Source organism: Doryrhamphus excisus, chromosome 19 (genome assembly GCF_030265055.1).
Source record: "Doryrhamphus excisus isolate RoL2022-K1 chromosome 19, RoL_Dexc_1.0, whole genome shotgun sequence".
Classification (NCBI taxonomy): Eukaryota; Metazoa; Chordata; class Actinopteri; order Syngnathiformes; family Syngnathidae; genus Doryrhamphus; species Doryrhamphus excisus.
Window position 1 is genome coordinate 9,055,797 of NC_080484.1, and position 19,339 is coordinate 9,075,135.

Genomic DNA, 19,339 nt, shown 5'->3' on the forward strand with positions numbered 1-19,339 from the left:
AATATGTCATTATTTACCAAAATATGATCATAAATCTGTCATACTGTAAGGTACTTGAGTGTACGGTCATCCAATCCATTCCACTTGTTCATACAAATAACACCCAAGTGACTACAAATCCAGTTTTCCCTGCGACCTGGCTTGCACTCCATATGGAAAAACCGAGACTAGATGTTCACTAAAAGACACGTTTGCGCACAACCTCCTTGACTGAGACACGTTTCCCTCTCTAAAGGAAAGCATCCAAGTTGCCCTAACAGTTGCCTGAAAGTGGCTTCTCATGTGAAAGTCCTTTAATGCACCGCGTTGGCTGCACTCCTGGCTGTTATCAATGGGTCAGAAAAGACTTCACAGTCATATCAAATGAAAAAAGACGCCTTTTACCATCTGAGTCACAGCAGAGTGATAGGCTGATTTGCCACCCTTAACAACAGACGGCATTCTTTGACGCTTCCACCCACCGAGTCACTCACAATTGTAGCATGTTATTAAAAAAATGGTGCGTGTGGATTATATTGGGATAAAACAGTGCTTTTCATATGTTTTTCATGCTATTTTATTGCACGTTTGTTCGTGTAAGACTAAGAGTTTTTCTTGTAATATAACAATTTTCATTTTCAGAGTAGCCTCCATAATTGAACATGCATTTAGGCGAGAAAGAATAAACAAAATGTGTGTGTGTGAGAGACATGCAGTAGCGTCGCTTCGGGGTCAGAACTTGTGCAGAGACCAAATCATTCAGGCTTTCACCGAGATCAACTTATTGGCATTCTCAAATGCCTTTAGTTTATTGTAAGAACGGATCAATAGTGTGGAATAACACTGTCACTGGTGATAATGTCGCAGTGTGTGAGGATCTTAGGAGCTTATTCGGATTCCCTGACTCAGGCGCTGTTGTGTCTTCCATCCGGCCATGGGCCTTCTGGCTATTACACACACACACACATATATATACTGTTAGCTGTCCCCTTCAGGCGGCTCGGTTGATTGTTAGTGTCTTCAGGTCGGTCGTGGACATTTCTTATTAATTAGCTTCAGTAAAAGTAGCACAGCATTAGTGCAAGGTGAATGGGTTAGTGTTAATCATCAAGGAGCTGAGTTTGTGCGAAAGTGCTTGATACATGGCTGATACAAGGTTGAGGGGTCCTTCAGGTGTTCGGTTTGTCCAACCCTTGAAACCCAGCCCTTTCCTTTGCTACAGTATGTACTTGGTATTTAATTCAAATGCAAGATGAACTTGCCTAAGAATCCTTATATACATATACATATACGTATACATTCAACACGCCATCCATCTCTACAATACAATATTGACCATATTTGTACGCACTATTTGGAAGTGTGCAAATGTTGTTTATTGTACTTTTATTTTATTATGTTATTCATATTGCGTTGCATTTTTTTCCAGCAATTTAGCTACCGTAACTAAGCAATTTCTCTTTTGGATCAATAATGTCTAAGTCTATATCAGACAATAATGAAGCCTATTTAATAAAAGCAATTTAACACAGTTTTTATTAGATTTTTTTAAACAAAAAAACGCATAATTTATTTTGAATTCCACAAAAACTACATTTTACCTTTGTACATTTTGCGTAGATCTAAATAAAGGCTGCCACCTACAGGACTGGAGTATTTTTTTTTGCATTCCCCCCCAGATGGTGTATCCTTATCAACTCTTTTCTTAGCATTCTCCTTGAAAACCATCTTATTGCAAATGGCCACCGCTACACACCATAATTCTTCCTGTCAACGCCATCACCGCTGCTGATTTGCTAGAATGTCAATGAGCTGTGTCTCCTTGGAGTCACAGTTAAGTGAAAATGCACAATGGCCTTGCAGTGATGCGTGCACGTTTTGCACATGTGCCTGTGCAAGCAGTGCGCATTTGTCCAGTGCTGATATTGGCTCAATTAAATGCAAAGCCTGCTGCTAGAGGGGATGGTTTATTTATGTAGCAGGCCATAGATGTTAGTATAATGCAGATCTGCAGACCGAGGCTCGCTGTAGGTGAACATGTGAATGCGAGGCGACTGTGCTGAGCTGTATAAAAGGTGTGGGTGTAAATCTGTACAACACACGCGTGATTGGATTGGGTTTGTCCCACCCGCTGAGCTTCTACATGCGGGTGTCAGGCTCTTCTATATGACCTTTGCCTGAAGCAGGGTCTATATTCCTGCAGGCTGTGTTCGGCATGCCGTTCACCGGGAAGAAGCGTATGAAGAACATGCGGACATTAGGTCACCTCCTCGCAACCGAGCACATGTCAAATTGCACGCAGAATGCTAAAAGCATTCTCTCGCTACCTCACAACACTCACTTTTAACTGTCGGCTGGATTCAATTACTCTGTGTGTTTTTTATAGATCTGTTGACTCTCTCCCGGGCCGACTGAGGACTTAATGTTCAGGGTGTTAAACGGCCACTCAGTGGACTTCAAAAGCAGTACTTACAACTAAAGATGCTATTATGCTATTTAAATCATCCACCCTCCTGGGCAGCATGACATTTTTTTTTACCTCAAAACAGGCATGCGATGTGAGAAAATCATTTTTTGCTGTTAATAACGAGAGAAATCCGTTCAAGCACAAATAGATATGGGAGAGTCCTCTGGGACAAGTGTTTGTCTCCAGCTTCAGATGGAAGTGTACTCCGTCGGGGAAAAATAAAAATATATATACTAGTCTATATATGTGTGTGTGTGTGTGTGAGGAAGAGTTGCTTCAAAGATGTTGTGAATCCCCAGCAGGGGCTTGAAGTGTTCAGTGTTTTATTGTGCAAGACCGCAATGTCATGAGCTCCAAACACTGTATTTGCACATGAAGAAGAAGTGTTAAAGCCGCATGTAAATGAAACAAAACAAAACAAAACTGGACAATTATAAGACGAATATAGTCACGAGTTATTCAAGAATGAAGTTATATCATGAGAATAGAGTAGCGGGAATAGCTTCATGATATGGATTGCTCCAGAAAAAGCGTCATAATGATTAAGTTGTCCTGATATTACGAGAAAAAAGTCATAATGTTTCAAGAATAGCATCATAACATTACAAAAAAATAAAGTGTCTTTATTGTAGTCTTTATTAATAGCCTTTATGTTGTGATGTTTCAAGTGCCGTAGCATGACGGTAACAAGTTGTACTGTCATAATATCATAATATTATTCTGAAAGTCATAAATTTAGAGAATAGAGTTATGAAAATAGCTGTTACTACGAGAAAGAGTAGTGTACAGTCATTCCTCGTTTATCGTAGATAATTGTTTCCAGACCCGAACGCAATACGTTAATTCCTGCGAAATAGGATTCAATATGAATAAACTCAATATTTTCATCGCGAGAGCATAAAAAAAATGTTTTACCATTATTAGAGCCATGAACTAGCACCCCTATAGTCACATTTGCACTCCTATTATTCTTTATTTACACCACATTGTGAAGGCTTGCTTGAGTTTTAAGCATAGCATGCTAACAAGCTAACTAGTTGACCTCCAAAAAGTTACCACTTCCACATGGAATAGGAGAATAATCACTCTGTCATGTCGGACATGCCATGGCTGACTCGATGAAGTGTTAAGGTAGTGTCCAGAATACTCCATATGACTTGTCCTTCAATATTGTTTAACTAATAATGGACCATAGAGAGGCACTATGTAATAACATTAAAAGAAAAAAAAAGTTAGATTGTTACAGAATATGCGCCATAATAACACTATGAAAATGTCGTAATGTTTCGAGGATAAACTTCTAATAATGTAAGATCGGCGTCCTGAAATTATGAGAAAAAAGTCAAAATGTTTGAAAAATACTGTCATAACACTAACCAAAAAAAAAATATATATAATAAATAAAATGTCATAATATGACTTTACTAGAGTAAAAAGAATATCTAATATTTGAAAAATTAGATAACTTAATTAATTTATCATCTATTACTTAATTTTCATATTAGATCAACTTGAATACTATCTTTTTTTCATTTCAGAGTGGCCATAATACATAAGGATGAAAGAAAATGAAAATTTTTCTTTTTTTGATTGTGTAATACATTAGCAAGCGGTTGATCGATAACACTTACAGTATGAAAAAAAACTGAATCCCAGTGAACTGGAACAATGGCTTCGCCGTGCAGTAAATAAGCATTTCCAAGTCAAATAGCGTGCGAGCGCTATATTTACCGCTGTGGATTGCAATTAAAATCACGATGCATGCACAATGAAATAAAAGCACTCTGTTACATTCATGAGATGAATATCAATATAATTGCATGCTCGTCACTTACCCAAGCGTGGTTGCAAAATACTCAGATTTGCATATTCTGAACTAACTTAGGTGACAGTTGCTGCTTTTCCTCACATGTGATCATTTTGCCGGTAACATTTGGCGAAATGTGCATGAGACCTTCCAAATCAGAGAGGGTTGATGCACATTTCTCTACCAGAGGTCATGGATTTGGGTTGGGGTTTCTTTCAGGAAGGAGAACTTGCACAGTGTCAGCAATTTGCTTTATACAGTTGTGAGGAATTAGCCTATTTTGTAAACCATAACAGTCGTTTGCCTTGTTTTTATCTTCACATATTTGTCTATCTTTGCATCTAAAATTTTGTTTTATGCAATACAATGACAATAAAGGCGATTCTGATCTTTGGAACCTACCCAATTTCCACTGAATTTGAGAGGGGTATTTCATGGACAACATAAAATACAGAAAAAATTTAGATTTTTCTTTCACTTTTTTTCCATTTGAAATGCACACTACCACAACATATCGCACCAGAGTGGAAAGCCATCAACCACAATATACTACCGTTTTATCTTCATGTTGTTATTATTACATAAAAAACACGTCAATGCCCGGGAGCCAGATGTGGCCCTGAAAAACCTGGGGAAAATGTGTCAATTTTTCCTTCTGAATGTGTTTGTTCTTTTATTTTGACAGAAAAATTGTACTGCATGATTGTACTTTGATTGTACTAAACTTTATTATTATCTAATAATCTAACAGCATATTGTGATATTATCCATTGTGCACTAAAATCATGAGGTTAGATTCGAATGGTCCTCTAAAGGCAGCCATAATGCTAAGAGTCCACTGGGCCGGCGCCAGATGGTGCCAGTTTGCGCCAATGCAATTTGCTGTGGTGCCTAGTGTCGCCAATAAGGTGCCTAGTGGCGTGCAGTGGCTCAAACTGCCTCCCAATTGACTCATGTTGGCCAGTAATGGCAGCAAGAAAATTTCAAAATGTTTAAAATCTTTGTCGTGCCGATTGCTTGATGCAAGTGTCCACCAAGTAGAACCAAATGTTGCAAACAATCCACTATTGGAATCCACTGGAATGTAATGGCACGAGCCAAGTTGCGCCAATGTTGCTAGGAGTCCATTGGGCCGGTGCCAGTTGGTACCAGTTCACGGCAAAGATTATGTCATTGCCGCGTAGTGGCTCGCTGTGGTGCCGAATTAACGGCAATATGGCAACATGCCGAGCGAACATAATTCTGCACCACAGCGAGCCACTAAACACCAATCACATAATCTTTGGCGCAAACTGGCACCAACTGGCGCCGGCCCAGTGGACTCTTATATGTGGACTCGCATAAATGACACATGGTCGCAATGACATCGCATTAGAACAACTTTACCATTCAAGCATATGCTTACATTAAAAAAGGTGTTACCATTAGAGTTATGCTTTTAGCGGCAGGGTTTAGTTCCCATTGATTTTCCATTGAATGCTTAAAATGGATGGGTTGAAATGGTTGTTAAAGCAAAACAGCGAGTGTACTTTTGAAACTATTGACTAAACACTATAAAAATATAATTCAAAATTTTTTTCCTGCAGTGAGTTTAGGACCCGGTATGATATCTGTAATATAAATATGTGGCAAACATTTCCAGGACAAAGGAAACCATGTAAGGGAGGGAGGAAGGGAAAGTGTCATGTTACCTGGCTATGACAAACAGCACACAACTGACACCCAAGCAAGCCAGCAGAATATACATCCAGATATCAGGTGAGAGGGGGTTTAGGAAGGAGAAGACCCCTGGGTTGGTTCCGTTGGGCTTGCGGTACAGGATACTTATCCCCAGCGTCATGAAGGGCTTGGAGAAGTCAATGACCTTCTCTCGCACGTAGGTGATGGCGAGGGGAGCTACTGCCAGGTCGGCTTTCTGCAGTGACACCAAAGGGGCAAAACGGTTATATCTTTGACTCCACCGATTAAAAAAAAAAAAAAAAAAAAGCTGGGGAGACAAATGAAATTAGCATCTGATTTCTGTCGACACCCAGTGAGGTCAGTATACGTACAGGAGGAAGAGTCAAAGCAGACGGGGGAAATAATCGGGGTCATTAGTTCAGTTAGATTAGCAACCTCTCTATTTATTTTTAATGGAAATTACAGCTTATATATTTGATCTTCCTTAAGTGGTGTCAGAGGTGAGTCACAAAGGCAGCGCTCTCGGGATTAGATTCATCTGAGAGGAATTGGAGCTTCTTCCTTGGTGCAAAGAGTTCACACTGAGGTTTTTATGTATAGTCTTTTCAAGTATGTTGAAGAGTTATAATTTTCTTCTTCAGGATTTTTGTTACCCAAAATGACTTGCAATGCTTGAGTCGTACAGGAAATAGTCGGTAGCGTGCACAAAAAAGTGATCCAAACAACACGCGACACACAAAGCCAAAATCACACCCATATATTCCCGCCGCAAGGCATGCTGGGTAGCTTGTGGTACTCCCTCGTATTTGTTACATTTTTTGCCTGATTGCGTCAGGAAAGTTCACATATCTGATGTTACATAATTCATAGTTGATATCGTTGTTGCCGCTATACTGCCCAGCATGCCTTGCGGACATTTGTTACACAAGTTATGTGTTAAGTTTTCACTTATTATAACCCTTGTAGTAGTAGTAGTTTTTTTAGCAATTTGTGTTGCTTGAATTTTTTAGTCCTGATTTTGTTGACCCATGAGTAAGCACGTTGTTCTGTTTGATGACCACACATTGGACATTTTTTTTTTAAACCCACAGTAGCCTGCGAATCCTGCCTGTGCTTTTCCGTCATTATTTATTTTAAAAGTATGCTTAAAATAAGTTATTTTCACCTGAAATACAGTTAAAAAAAGTTAAATACAGAAAAAAATGTAAGCATTAATACAAATATACAAAAACAACATAGTTTTTTGCTACTTTCTTGTGTCATTTGGAGCTATATATGTATATAAATATATAAATATTCACATAAATGCATTTAAAGTTAGGACTTGTCATTAATGTTGGTACCTTTTTAGAAGGTACCTTTTTAGGTATAACCTTTCTTGTGTGTCATTGCGTCCTGGCTGGTCCACCAATATTAAGGATGGCTACATTATCAAAGGGGGGGGGGGTCACTATAGCAATAGAGGAGTTGTTATTCCCCTTATTACAAACAAGAGTATGGTAGGTTACATGTGTTCAGAGGATAGGTAGGGGAAAGGATGGCAACTGCAGACTCACATGATCCATAAGCTCGCGCACCATCCCGTTCCATTGGCCTGTTCCCTCATCCAGGGCCCCGTACCTGCCATCTTCAACCAATCGAACTTCGTACTGGAAGCCCAGTATTCCGGAGAGCTCCCTTAGCAGGTCGATGCAGTAACCTTCAAATCTGTCATTTCCGTACAGTGGTTTATCCGACTTCTTAAACATGACATATGGCTCCTCCTACAGATGGAATGAATCATGTGAGGAAACAGTCACCTTGTGGCATTTTGTGTGAATTTAGTTTGATTTGTGTACCAGTATGGTGGATACACGCAGGGATTTGTTAGCCAGAGAATCGGTGATGGATGTCTTGCTTTTGTGAGTTTCAGACATATTCAGACCGCTTGGAGGATCCCATGTCCCAATCTGTTAAGAGAGCTCAGCATCACACTTGTTTTGTTTCAGATACAAAATATGTTCTCACAAGAAATTAGTCGGAATATTCTACAACAAAGCAGAACAGAAGACAATGGGGGGGTTTCTCAGCATGTGGTTGTAAAAAATGCATTTTATCCAAATGGGGACTGAGGTCACCATGAAAACGTGCTGCATCAAAGTGGAGATTAAGGAGTATACAGTAATACTGCTGATATTAATGTTGGATTATTCTTGTCATTTCTTGTATTGGTACTAGGAATAGTACCTCGTAGCAGAGCTGGCTGGTCCTTTAGGCAATATAGACAGAAGCTAAGGCCACCGTGACCTCCAGGGGGCACCAAAAATAGTTTTTTTTTTTCTGTTTTAATGTACAGTATAGCGGTATCACGAGACAAGGCTAGAATTTAACATTACTTTTAACAAAAGAACTATGAAAATATATGCTAATTCCATTCATGCCATTGTTCTATGAACAAACGTGCCAAGGTGCTGAAACCTCCTGCCTGGAAAACAGACACGCATGCAAATGGCAATATACTGAAGCCGGCAAAATGATCACATTGATTTTAATATCATTGTGTCATTGTGATTAATGGATTAATTTTTAGTGCCCGCAAGACATTTTTTTTTCTGAACCATGTTTTAATCTTAGATTTTGAGGAAGATCTTGTGGCATCAATCAAAACTTACCTCTTTGCTCAGAACCGACCCCCTGATATGCTGATATGTATCAGACACACATCTCTATGTTCCTTGGACTAAGACTAAGACTTCTGGCTTTGAGTACTATCTATCCCTCTACGCTATTTTTAGCGTCGAGACAGACGGCCGCCCCACAGAGCCTAGGTTCTGTTCAAGGTTTTTCCTTGCCTCCGTCACCAAATGCTTGCTCATGGGGTTTCAGTTGGTTCATTCATGAATGAGACCTCCATAAAGTTCCTTGAGATAACTGTTGTTGTGATTTGGTGCTATATAAATACATTGATTGATTGAGATATTTATACTAAATCCTACAAATGTTTTTTTTAAGAACATTTAATAGCTTCTCCTGGCCTAAGACATTGATACAACATGAAAATCACCAACCGCACCTTTTCCAGTCCGTCCTCCTTCAGGCTGATGACATCCAGGTCGAAATCTGTTCTAAGTCCGTTGGTCTGATTGAAGAGAACGCGGCCGGTCAAGCCATCCCAGTGAGCCTATAAACATAATGTTGATAATGATAATGAAAATCCTCAGCCACTCAGCGTAGTCGTTTCATCAACCTGAACCTCCGTCTTTCTCCAACAATATCAATCTAACCTCTAACCATCTCATTTTATTTCCCAATCATGCACTGGGCCTTGCTCTCCCCTCGCTGTCTGCCGCAGTAATTTAACGAGAGACAGTGAAGCTGCGAGGGGAAAAAAACGTGATGAGTTCATCATCTGCAAGTTTTACTTTAAAGCCACAGAATCAACAGACGTGCATAGAGAGCGATAGTGGCATGATGACAGGGCGGGAAGGGTGGGCCGATACTACATGGGCCCATAGAGAAAATTACCTGCAATGATAACATACAGAGAATGAAAGAGCCGGAAGAACAAAGCTAGCAAGCCGCTGACCCGCAGTAGAATTAATTAGGCTTTGATTTAAACATGGATGGAGATGTGCACTGAAGATAGAAAAGTAATGTAATGCATATTGCTGTTCATGAAAGTAATTGAGATGTTTTAGATATACTCGTGGGCTTTTTTAGTCACATCAAAAAAAAAAAGAGAAAAAAATCAGTGGAATTTTCACACAGAAGACTGTTCTCATCAAAGTAACACGGCACAGCAGCTCGCAGGTCATAGGTCGGCGACACGCTACAGTACCTCTTTGATGAGGCTGATGAAGCGCCCCCCGAAGCGCCACGGCTTGTGGCGATTGCACTGCAGGGAGCTGACGGTGATCTGCTGCGACTGCTGGACCGCCACGGCCACCACGTGCACCGCGTCGTACATCAGAGCTGCGTCCGTCTGCAAGCAGGGAGGGCATATCTTTAAGGATTCTGCAGCACATCCAGCAGATGGCGCTGTGGTGAAAATAGCTTGGCGATGAAGTGAATGGCACTGCGAAGTGATGGGAACGTTTGGAAAAATACATCCAGTGTGCTGCCCACTATAGTCATATATATTCACATATAGACAAACAACCATTCACACTCACATTCATACCTATGGACAATTTGGAGTGGCCAATTAACCTAGCATGTTTTTGGAATGTGGGAGGAAGCCGGAGTAAACCCACGCATGCACGTTGCCGAGGGTGGAATCGAACTCTCGTCTCCTAGCTGTGTGACCCAGAAAACACATCTTATTCAATAATATTTTTTAAATACTTGATAGTAAAGCATAAATTGAGCAACAAATATATCAAACATAGATAATAGCCTATTTAGCATATAGAAGCAAAACAGAACTGAACTGACATAGTGTTACACCTTGACATTTGCTGATAGGTTTGGAAAGTCGATTAAACTTAAATATCCAAAGTTTTCTATTTTCCTGGGTGAGCAGGTAGCATATCATGCACTATCTTGAAAAAGTTCATGTAAACACGGCACTGTCTCTGTTTTTTGCTAATTTTAGGAACCTTCAACTAATTTAACATCAATCTACCAGTCCGATGATAAATAACAATGTTTTCATAACGAATACAGTGTCATTTCCTTATTATAGAGAAATGATTGTGTTCCACAAAATCTGCCCAGCAACAAGGGGTCAAGTGAACATCTTTCTTGACCATCAAAAATAATTCAAGCGGTCTAAAATTTTAGTCAACTACTAGTTATAATGAATCACTAGTTTAAATCACTAGTTTATCACTAGGTTAAAAGAGAAATTGTGTGTGCTATGGTTTTCAAATGTTCTCCACATAAAAACAATCCTTATACACCTTTGTGGGAGTATTGGAATAATAATGTGAGTAAATACATTTTTTTAGGAGTTGTTCCAAAAAAGAAATTGCACGCAATCAGCACAGTGTGTGATGATCATGTCAGTAGAATTCCCAGAACGCCGTCCAATGTGGCAATGAGAAACCAGGCACGAGGGAGAATCTCTCCAAGTGGTAGGTTCGCTTGTCGCCGTGGAAACTAATGACTCCTGATGGGTGTTCTTGTCCCCCAGAGAGATGGGAACACAAGCCAGGCAACCAGTCCAGACGGGACACCCAGGGTGGCAGACTCCATGTAACATGCAGGGTACATAAGGGAAGCTGCAGACCACAATAAGTGAATTCATGCAAAGTAGGCTTCAATGTTAATACATGGAATATTTTCATAGGTAGAGCATAGAAAAGCTTATAGATACACTTTTACTTATTATTAGAGACCTGTAGACATGAAATAACACCCCTATAATAACCTTTACATGTATATATTACCGAATCTAAGTAAACTTAGATTCATACGCATTGCGTTGCCTATGGTCAACGTTCACACAGGAGCTGCTGACAACCACTCTCAACACTGCTCACCTGCTGCTAAGCTCTAGCTAGCTGACGTCAAGCACGTCACTTCTCAGTCGCACACGAGTTACAGATACTGTCAACTTGATACCGCGTGATGTTGCAATATACATAGCGAAGGATGACTATAACATTCATTCATTCCTTCATTTTCTACCGCTTATCCTCACGAGGGTTTCAGGCGGTGCTGGAGCCTATCCGAGCTGTCTTCGGGCAAGAGGCGGGGTACACCCTGGACTAGTCGCCAGCCAATCACAGGGCACATATAGACAAACAACCATTCACACTCACATTCATACCTATGGACAATTTGGAGTCGCCAATTAACCTAGCATGTTTTTGGAATGTGGGAGGAAATGCATGCACAGGGAGAACATGCAAACTCCACACGGAGATGGCCGAGGGTGGAATCGAACTTGAGTCTCCTAGCTGTGAGGCCTGTGTGCTAGCCACTTGACGCCGTGCAGCCTGACTATAACATGTAATTGATAAATGTGATGGAAATGGATGATAATATACAAATATTGTTTTTTTTTTTTTACAAATGTAATGATGTTATTATGATACATTATTGGAATGATAAATTGTGCTAATTAGCATTGTAACGTATTTTTTTTAATATGCAGTATTTATGGTATATTTCATGTTGGTTGATGTGTCTTGGTCTGAGGTCCATTAGTGATTGACAGAGTCATCTCTAAACGACACAACACTTGACAGATGTGGCTCATTAAAGTAAATAGTTTCCTTCCTGTAAACATCCCTTAGAGGGACAAAAGGCAGCAATGTGTTCATCAGTCTTACTATTCCCTAGCCTGTCTCGCACCATTGTTAATTATTCAAATCGTTTCTGTGTTTCTGTGTGAGCACCGCAACTTCTTGGAATGATTTTGCCACTTTACTGTTTATTTGCATTCCCAGTACATAGTGACCATATTCATCCAATTCCTCAAAGCACTGGCTTCTGATGGAAACAAAAAAGCGTTGGCCTCCAGTGAACGAGGGACAGATCACGGGAAGAAAAAAAAAAAGCGAAATGATGGCTAACATTTCTGGCAGATTGCATTCCATTTGAAAACAATCCAAGTGTTATCTGGATATTTATTTCAGAGCCAAGCATGGCTCCTGAGGGCTGTTTTAAGTGCTTTAAGTGAAACCAATCTCCAACCACCGGGGACACTCAGAAGCTGAGGGGAAAGGTTTCAGGCTAGATGCCTCGCTCTTGTGCCGTCTTACATATGAAATCACACAATTCCACACATCGGAACTACTAGAAGAGAAACGCTCTTTTTGTCTCATTTCTGCGTCTTTAAAAGGATAGCGGTGTTTTATATTTAATTGTAGAGATTCATTCCCAAAATTACAGCCGCACCATGGACTTTGAAAGCCCCAAATTTGTAAAATATACCTGATGTTAGCAGCATGCTAATTGTGGTTATCAATTTGACTTTGAGCTCAGGTTCTACTTCCTGGTGTAGTTGCGTTGTGTTGAGCTTGATATGATTTTGTGTAAATAAAGGACTTTCATTTGGATGGAGTACTTTGAAGTACTAAGTATACCCACAGAGTACATTTACAAGTACATTTAAGTGAGTAAAAATGTAAACTGCAATGTTAGTTGTTATTGTGCTAGATGCTAGCTGCCAACTGCTTTATTACATCTTATTTTACATCATTAGCGATAGTTTTTTTTCACTTGCGCGACAGTTAATAAGGCATTGTTAGCATTTGGTAGCCTTGGTTAGCATCGTTCTGGTTCACATGCTTTTTTGTTAACGTGAAAAATTTACACCACAATTTTGCCTCGGTTAGCATGCATTCTTTGGTTAGTGTACATCTTCTGGTGTTGTTACTACGCTGTGTACAACTGTGTTTTTGATGTATTTTTTTAAAATCCCAAAACAACATTCTTTCTTAGCATCCTATGGGCTATCTCACAAAATGGAACCGGAAGTTACATCACCGGTTAACACAAAACCCATTTTCATAGTTTTACAAATAAAATGAATGACTGATGCTAACCAAGGTTCCTGTTATTAGTTTGCTTATACTTGTGTGGGCAGATTGATAGCAAAATATAATTATGTAATGTCAGTCCAATATTTGGACACAATTGGGGGAACTGTGTATTTGACAGAAGCAGTTGGAATCATGTGACATTATTCAATTTCAGCTAGCCATCCTGTGTTGATAAGAAAAATAAAACAGCCACAGAGTTTTAATGAAATAGTGTCAGCACAAAGTACTTTTTCTTCCACCTCTCATCGTCTGGATGCAATTTAGTGCTTATCCAATCTGAACTGGCCCACTTTCCAGTTTATACTAATGTGTTTTGTGTATGTGTGTGTAAGTGTGTGTCTTGTCACAATAGGAAAGTATTGTAAAATACTGTTTTAGGTGTCAGAACAGTAAATAAGGTCACAAACTATACATGGTGGTTTGAATATCGCTCCTGCACTGTATCGCAGACTTTCAAAAAATGATTCATTTATAAATGGTCGCTGATTCGTGGTTGACTATGGCCCATTATTAAGTTAAAGGTATGAATTGATTATGAACAATTACTGTACAATATTGCATGTGACTGTTGTATTTTACCCTTTGTTACCTTGATAGCGTTACTTGTTTGTTCAGCCATCATGGATCAGATACCCACATCAAATCTTATACTACAAAATATACTAATACGATACTGTGTCTCCTGTGCCGCATTTAGTTTTTAATTGTGCTTTATTTTTTACTTCCTTGTTGTTTTTGTGACATACCGACCCTTTAAGCAAGTGTGCAGCTATGGATGTTCATCTTATTACGTTTGTAGCTTGCCGTTTGCGTCATTGTTGACACACGGGAGCAGCTGTTAGCGTTGAGCCAAATGATCGGCTATCCTCGCGGAGATATCAAGGCTCCATAGCGGGAGTGAACAGCGGAAAAAATGGTATAAAGGTTGCTATATAAAGATGGCATCAACCATGCTTACCGTCTGTCGTCATGGGGAACGTGAGTTGGAAGCGCTAACGGCGCTAACCCGGCTGCAGAGAGACTACCGTGAACCAGAGTGTACAGCTGGTGGATATCTAAATTTTCTTCCTACGGGCTTTGCTGTATGTGGGTTGCAAAATTCATGCAGCCCACGTGAGCGTCTCTTGTGATTTTAGCCATTTTCGCATGTAGCCAGCACGTATGTACGTCAAGATGTAATCCCCGAAATGAAACTGAAATGTGACTGTGAAAAGTGACTCACCTTGAATACATTCATATTAATAATGCTGTACAAAATATAGCATGAATCGTTTCATTAACTTAATTTGATATGACAAAATTTTTTTTTTTTGTAATATTTACTTTGCAGCTAAGGATGCATCCATCAGATGCATTTATTTAACACATGGTGCTAAGTCTGCAGCTAAAGTGCACTTTTAAGGTGAGAAAAATGTTGGAAATTTCAATAAAATAAAAAAAAAAAAAGGCAATAGCATCAAACCGTAACACAAATGTATCAAATCATGAATTTTGTGTTTCGTTCCACCCAGAAGTAACATATTCTTTTTTTGTTTTTATGACTGCAGATTTTCCACTTGTCGAAGTGGTTGGTTCTTTACTTCTTCTCCTATTGCTCCATCCAAAACTCCACAGCATATGTGAGACACTAAACAAATAAAGGCTCTATAAGAGGTGTGTATGTTACACAAACACACACACACACACTCTATGACAAAACCCAACTCCCCCGAGGCATGCCTCATTTAGCAAAGGTGCATCCGGCTTCCTCATTTGGAATAGGACGAGTGAAAACTCTGCCGCTCTGTCTGCTATGTGAACATTTATACAAATATATTCCTTTTTAGTGCATCAGTATTCACGTCATCCATCCACCTGTGCATAATTCCATAATTCCTCAGATAATGTAGCACTCTGAAAAATGACATCCCTCTTTCTCGTTTCACCTCGTCTTCCCAGCGTTCATCAGTGTATACACACACACACACACACACACACATACATACACACATACATTACCAGTCCAGTGATGGACATGTAGTGCAGCTGCAGTGATTTCTACATATCATATACATCTGATTAGCCTTAACGAGATTAAGCCTGACCCGTTATCACCATGCATCAGTGCTTTGCAGCTGCCAGCCACATAGCAACAACACCACACACATACTACCACACTAACAGCGGCCATCAGCGTCACAGTCTGCCACCGAGAAAGGAAGCTGGTTGTTTTCTCTGAGCCGCAGTCGCTCTCGCTTCACAGACGCACCCGTGGGACTTGATGATTTACTAGACGAGTGGGCTAATTATTCATTTCATTAGCAAGTTCATATGCACGTGCGTCGCTCCACTAAACACTGGATGCCGGTATTTAATTCACAAACACCGCTGTGGGTATAATACTGTTTTTTTTTTTTTTAAATGTATGACTGTGAGCAGCATGTGCGGTGTTTTCTGTACAATAACAGCAATTATTAATGCAAAAAGATGTAAGTAATATTTGGACTCTTGGATGTGGTGTTTACACGGTGGGGAATGTCAGCACTTTGGTCTTTGGCAAGGGCACTGTCTCCTACAGAGAAGCTAATAGAATACCTGCATACCTGTATGTGCAAAAGTGGCTGCTTAGCACATGGAAAATGCAAAAAGGGGGAATAAAACAACTTATTGCTACTTGTTGTTATTATTATTACAATAATTCCTTGTTTATTGCAGTTAATTGTTTGCAGACTGCCTGACTGCTTCAAGCTATGTGTAAAAAAAAAAAAAAAATCTATTATTTTTTAGCATTATTTTTTTTGTCTATTTTAACTCTTTTAGGCAAGCTAAGATATGCTACACTAAGAAAAGGCACTAATTTACCAAGTTGAGATATAAAAGTATTTTTGAGTTATATTTACTCAGTTTCATTAACTAAGCAAAGCAAAGCTAAGGTAAGCTAAGCTCTGCTACACTGAACTGTCGGGCAATTTATCAAGCAGTGAGTGAAAAGAACATTCCATAGGGTTTGCAGTTGTGTTAACATTATTTCTAACACCTCGTTTCATTGTTTGTTGTTTTTTGGCCCTGTTCCATTATCGATGTAGCCATTCAGCCGTACGCCGCCTTACTGTGTGAGTCACATTTGCCCATAAAAGTGAGTTGCTGCAATGCCAGCGCTTGCACAGTACTGGAAGAATGTGTTGAAAAAGCTGAAATGTGAGAAAGAGAAATGATTTATAAGGCATATTGTGGCTGTTTCAGGTTTCTAAGCGGGCACTTGTCAGATGATTTAGGTGAGTAATGCAGCATCACACAGCACCATATCTCCTTTTCTTCTCTTTCTCTAACTGCAGCTATGTCAATACCTGCTTTTACCCGCTTTATATTTCCTCCAATAGCCTCCCATCTATCCTTCCTGCTACTGCTTTTACTACATTATCAAAGAAAGGGACTTTTCCATTACCACAACCTCATTTTTGTCTTCTTTGGTGTCTTTGGCGTCCTACTAGCTCATTTTGTATTCCCACAGTCTGACAGCAGTCTTTTTTATTTATGAATTTGTGTCTTTTTGTCACAGGAAAGTAAGACCCATGGGTAATAGATCCACTGATGGCGCAGTTTTATGGGAAAGCACATTCAAATGTAAGTGTGCTTGAAAGTGGATGCAGCAGAGAGGGGATAAAATGAGAGGAATGCATATTTTGTTGACATGCAATACATAAGACGTTGCCTACAGGCACCTATGGCACAGATCAAATGTTCCTATTAGTTTATGAAACATCATATTAATTTGATCATAGAATTAAAAGGCTGTGGTGTGGATCCTTGTGTGACAGCAGGCTGCTCCCTTTTCGCCAATTACCACCACCATGGTAGCGCCTGGTATAACTTATTAAAAGGCTCTTTAACAGGATGACCTTTTTCTTCCACTCGAAAGTGCCTCAAGGCCGGTTTAGCTGGTAGGGTGCAGAGGTGCCTGTTGTATAATCGTTAACACGGTAAAACTCTTGAAAACAAACTAATGTGGGGACTTACATGGATGTATCAGCAGAAAAATAATAAATACATTCCAACCTGTAACTCTGAATACCCCTGAGATGGAACTATTTGGAATAAAAAAAGGGAAAAATGTGCAGTAAATGTGAAATACGTTATTAGAATCGACATTGTGCGACCACAGCATACCCTGGGGTGCCCCAAAGCAGTATTTATTAGGGTCCCCCTGGTGTGTCAGCGATTACAACTGAAGATGTTGACCTGATCCATTAAAGGCTACTTTTATATGATTTGACTTCAACCTGAGATTAATTAGATTCATGTTTTGTAGTAACAGGAATACAACAATGCGATACAACAACAAACAGATTTTTTGTCAAAGGCCAAGGGGCTTGGCAATGTGTACCTTTGCGCATTTGCCGAGAACGCGCCCAACACACAGCAGTGTGTGACTTTAAATACAATATCATAGTAACTTATAGGATAAAATAATAATGTTAGGATTGTAATAGCCAGTGTGGTTAACATGTCAGCCACACAGTCAGGTGATGGAAGATTCAAATGCCATGTTCTCCCCTTGTGTGTTTTCTCCGACTACTCCTCCTTCCTTCCACAGTCCAAAAATATGCATCTTAGGTTAATTGAAGACTCTAAATCGTCCATGAGTGTGAATGGTTGTCTATGTGGGACAGGCTCCAGTGTATCTGTGACCTTAATGAGGATTAGCGGTATACAAGGTGGATGGATGGAAGGTTGGAATAATAAGTAAATAAATATGTAAATGTTGAAGATTATTTTATTATTTATTCTTCCAGGTATAAGGTGTATGTTTGCCTTGTTGTGTGTTTTGTGTGTCGGTAGGAGGGCTGGCTCCCACGGGAAGATGGCTTGTCACGACCCACTGGCCCACTCCGCCCCTCCCCAAGGCAACCCAATATTGTGACCATGACCCCAGGGTCTATATCACATCAAAAAACACCTATATGTCCCATACCTGCTATATGGTTAGCCATTAAGACTAGTGTGGTGCTGTTTTGGAACAAAAACAAGCCAAACACCATTGTTTACACAAAAAGCTGCAATAGGAAAAAATTGTTGTTTTCTCCCAGGCTTTTTGCGAGTATGAAAATTACATTAAATATTAAAAATATAATGCATTAAATATAAACATTTTATTGTCTTGATGCTAGTGCTATCACAACATGAAAGGTGTCCTGGTTGGTCCATCTAAAACAGGCCGTCTGCGTTATGCTATTCTTCCCATTACAAGTCCAACCATCCAGCTGATTCTGAATTGTTCCATTTTCTAGATTTAAGATGGTATTATATAAGACTCAGAAGGAAATCTTACTTATTGACTGTCTCTTCCTGCCTATACACCCCCACAAAAGGCTTCTATACAAGCTAAGGGAGCATTGGTGCTAATGATGTTGATGCTGTGCCAAGCCCAGCTGGTGGTGCCCGGCACAGGGCACTGAGTGTCTGCTCTCCACAGTCGGCGTCTTTAAAAAGCCTCTCTCTCTCTTTCTTCGCGGCTTACCAGCAACACAATCCTGCGCTACCCTTAATCCACCCCCCCACCCCAGCCCTCGTCTGCAAAATTGAAGCAACATGTCTTTCCGTGCCTGTCCAAAAAAAGTCTGGTGACGCAAAAACGAATCCGGTCCTAACGGTAAATAATTAGCGCTAGGATGTTGTACTTAACCTTGCATTTTACGGCATAGGGCTGGCAATGCAATGTGTCCTTATGAGCTGACAGGGTGCAACATATGATAAGCTTAGAGGCTGATAACAGTGCTGAGCTGTCAGTCAAGCTCTGCCCTTAATGGCTACGGAATGATATTAGGTGTGGAAGCGTCACCTGAGCACACCCTGTGCTGTCTAAAACTTAATTTAAGCTGCAAGATTTGAACAAATAAAATAAATCCACCCCCCAAATGCTGACTTTAATATCCACTAAATCTTATTTGTGCATTG

General features: G+C 39.9%; 1 protein-coding gene and 1 long non-coding RNA gene across 6 annotated transcripts in view; one reads left to right on the plus strand and one right to left on the minus strand.

The window, feature by feature from the left end:
• Window positions 1–19,339, minus strand: part of LOC131106727 (glutamate receptor ionotropic, kainate 2-like) — a 78,931-nt gene that overhangs the window by 16,624 nt on the left and 42,968 nt on the right. For both annotated transcript variants that reach the window (XM_058056088.1, XM_058056087.1), the window contains exons 7-11: window positions 9,751–9,894; window positions 8,986–9,093; window positions 7,772–7,882; window positions 7,490–7,696; window positions 5,945–6,168 (exon numbers count right to left, since the gene is read on the minus strand). In XM_058056088.1, coding sequence (XP_057912071.1) covers window positions 5,945–6,168; window positions 7,490–7,696; window positions 7,772–7,882; window positions 8,986–9,093; window positions 9,751–9,894 — 794 coding nt within the window. The remainder of the gene's footprint in view (window positions 1–5,944; window positions 6,169–7,489; window positions 7,697–7,771; window positions 7,883–8,985; window positions 9,094–9,750; window positions 9,895–19,339) is intronic.
• The window catches only part of LOC131106728 (uncharacterized), a 42,264-nt gene that overhangs the window by 10,780 nt on the left and 12,145 nt on the right, over window positions 1–19,339 (plus strand). For 3 of the 4 annotated variants that reach the window (XR_009120127.1, XR_009120126.1, XR_009120125.1), the window contains exons 4-6: window positions 14,953–15,058; window positions 16,628–16,659; window positions 16,944–17,008. This is a non-coding gene — a long non-coding RNA (uncharacterized LOC131106728). Of the gene's footprint in view, window positions 1–14,952; window positions 15,059–16,627; window positions 16,660–16,943; window positions 17,009–18,223 lie in introns of all 4 variants that reach the window. The other variant, XR_009120128.1, reaches the window with a different exon arrangement.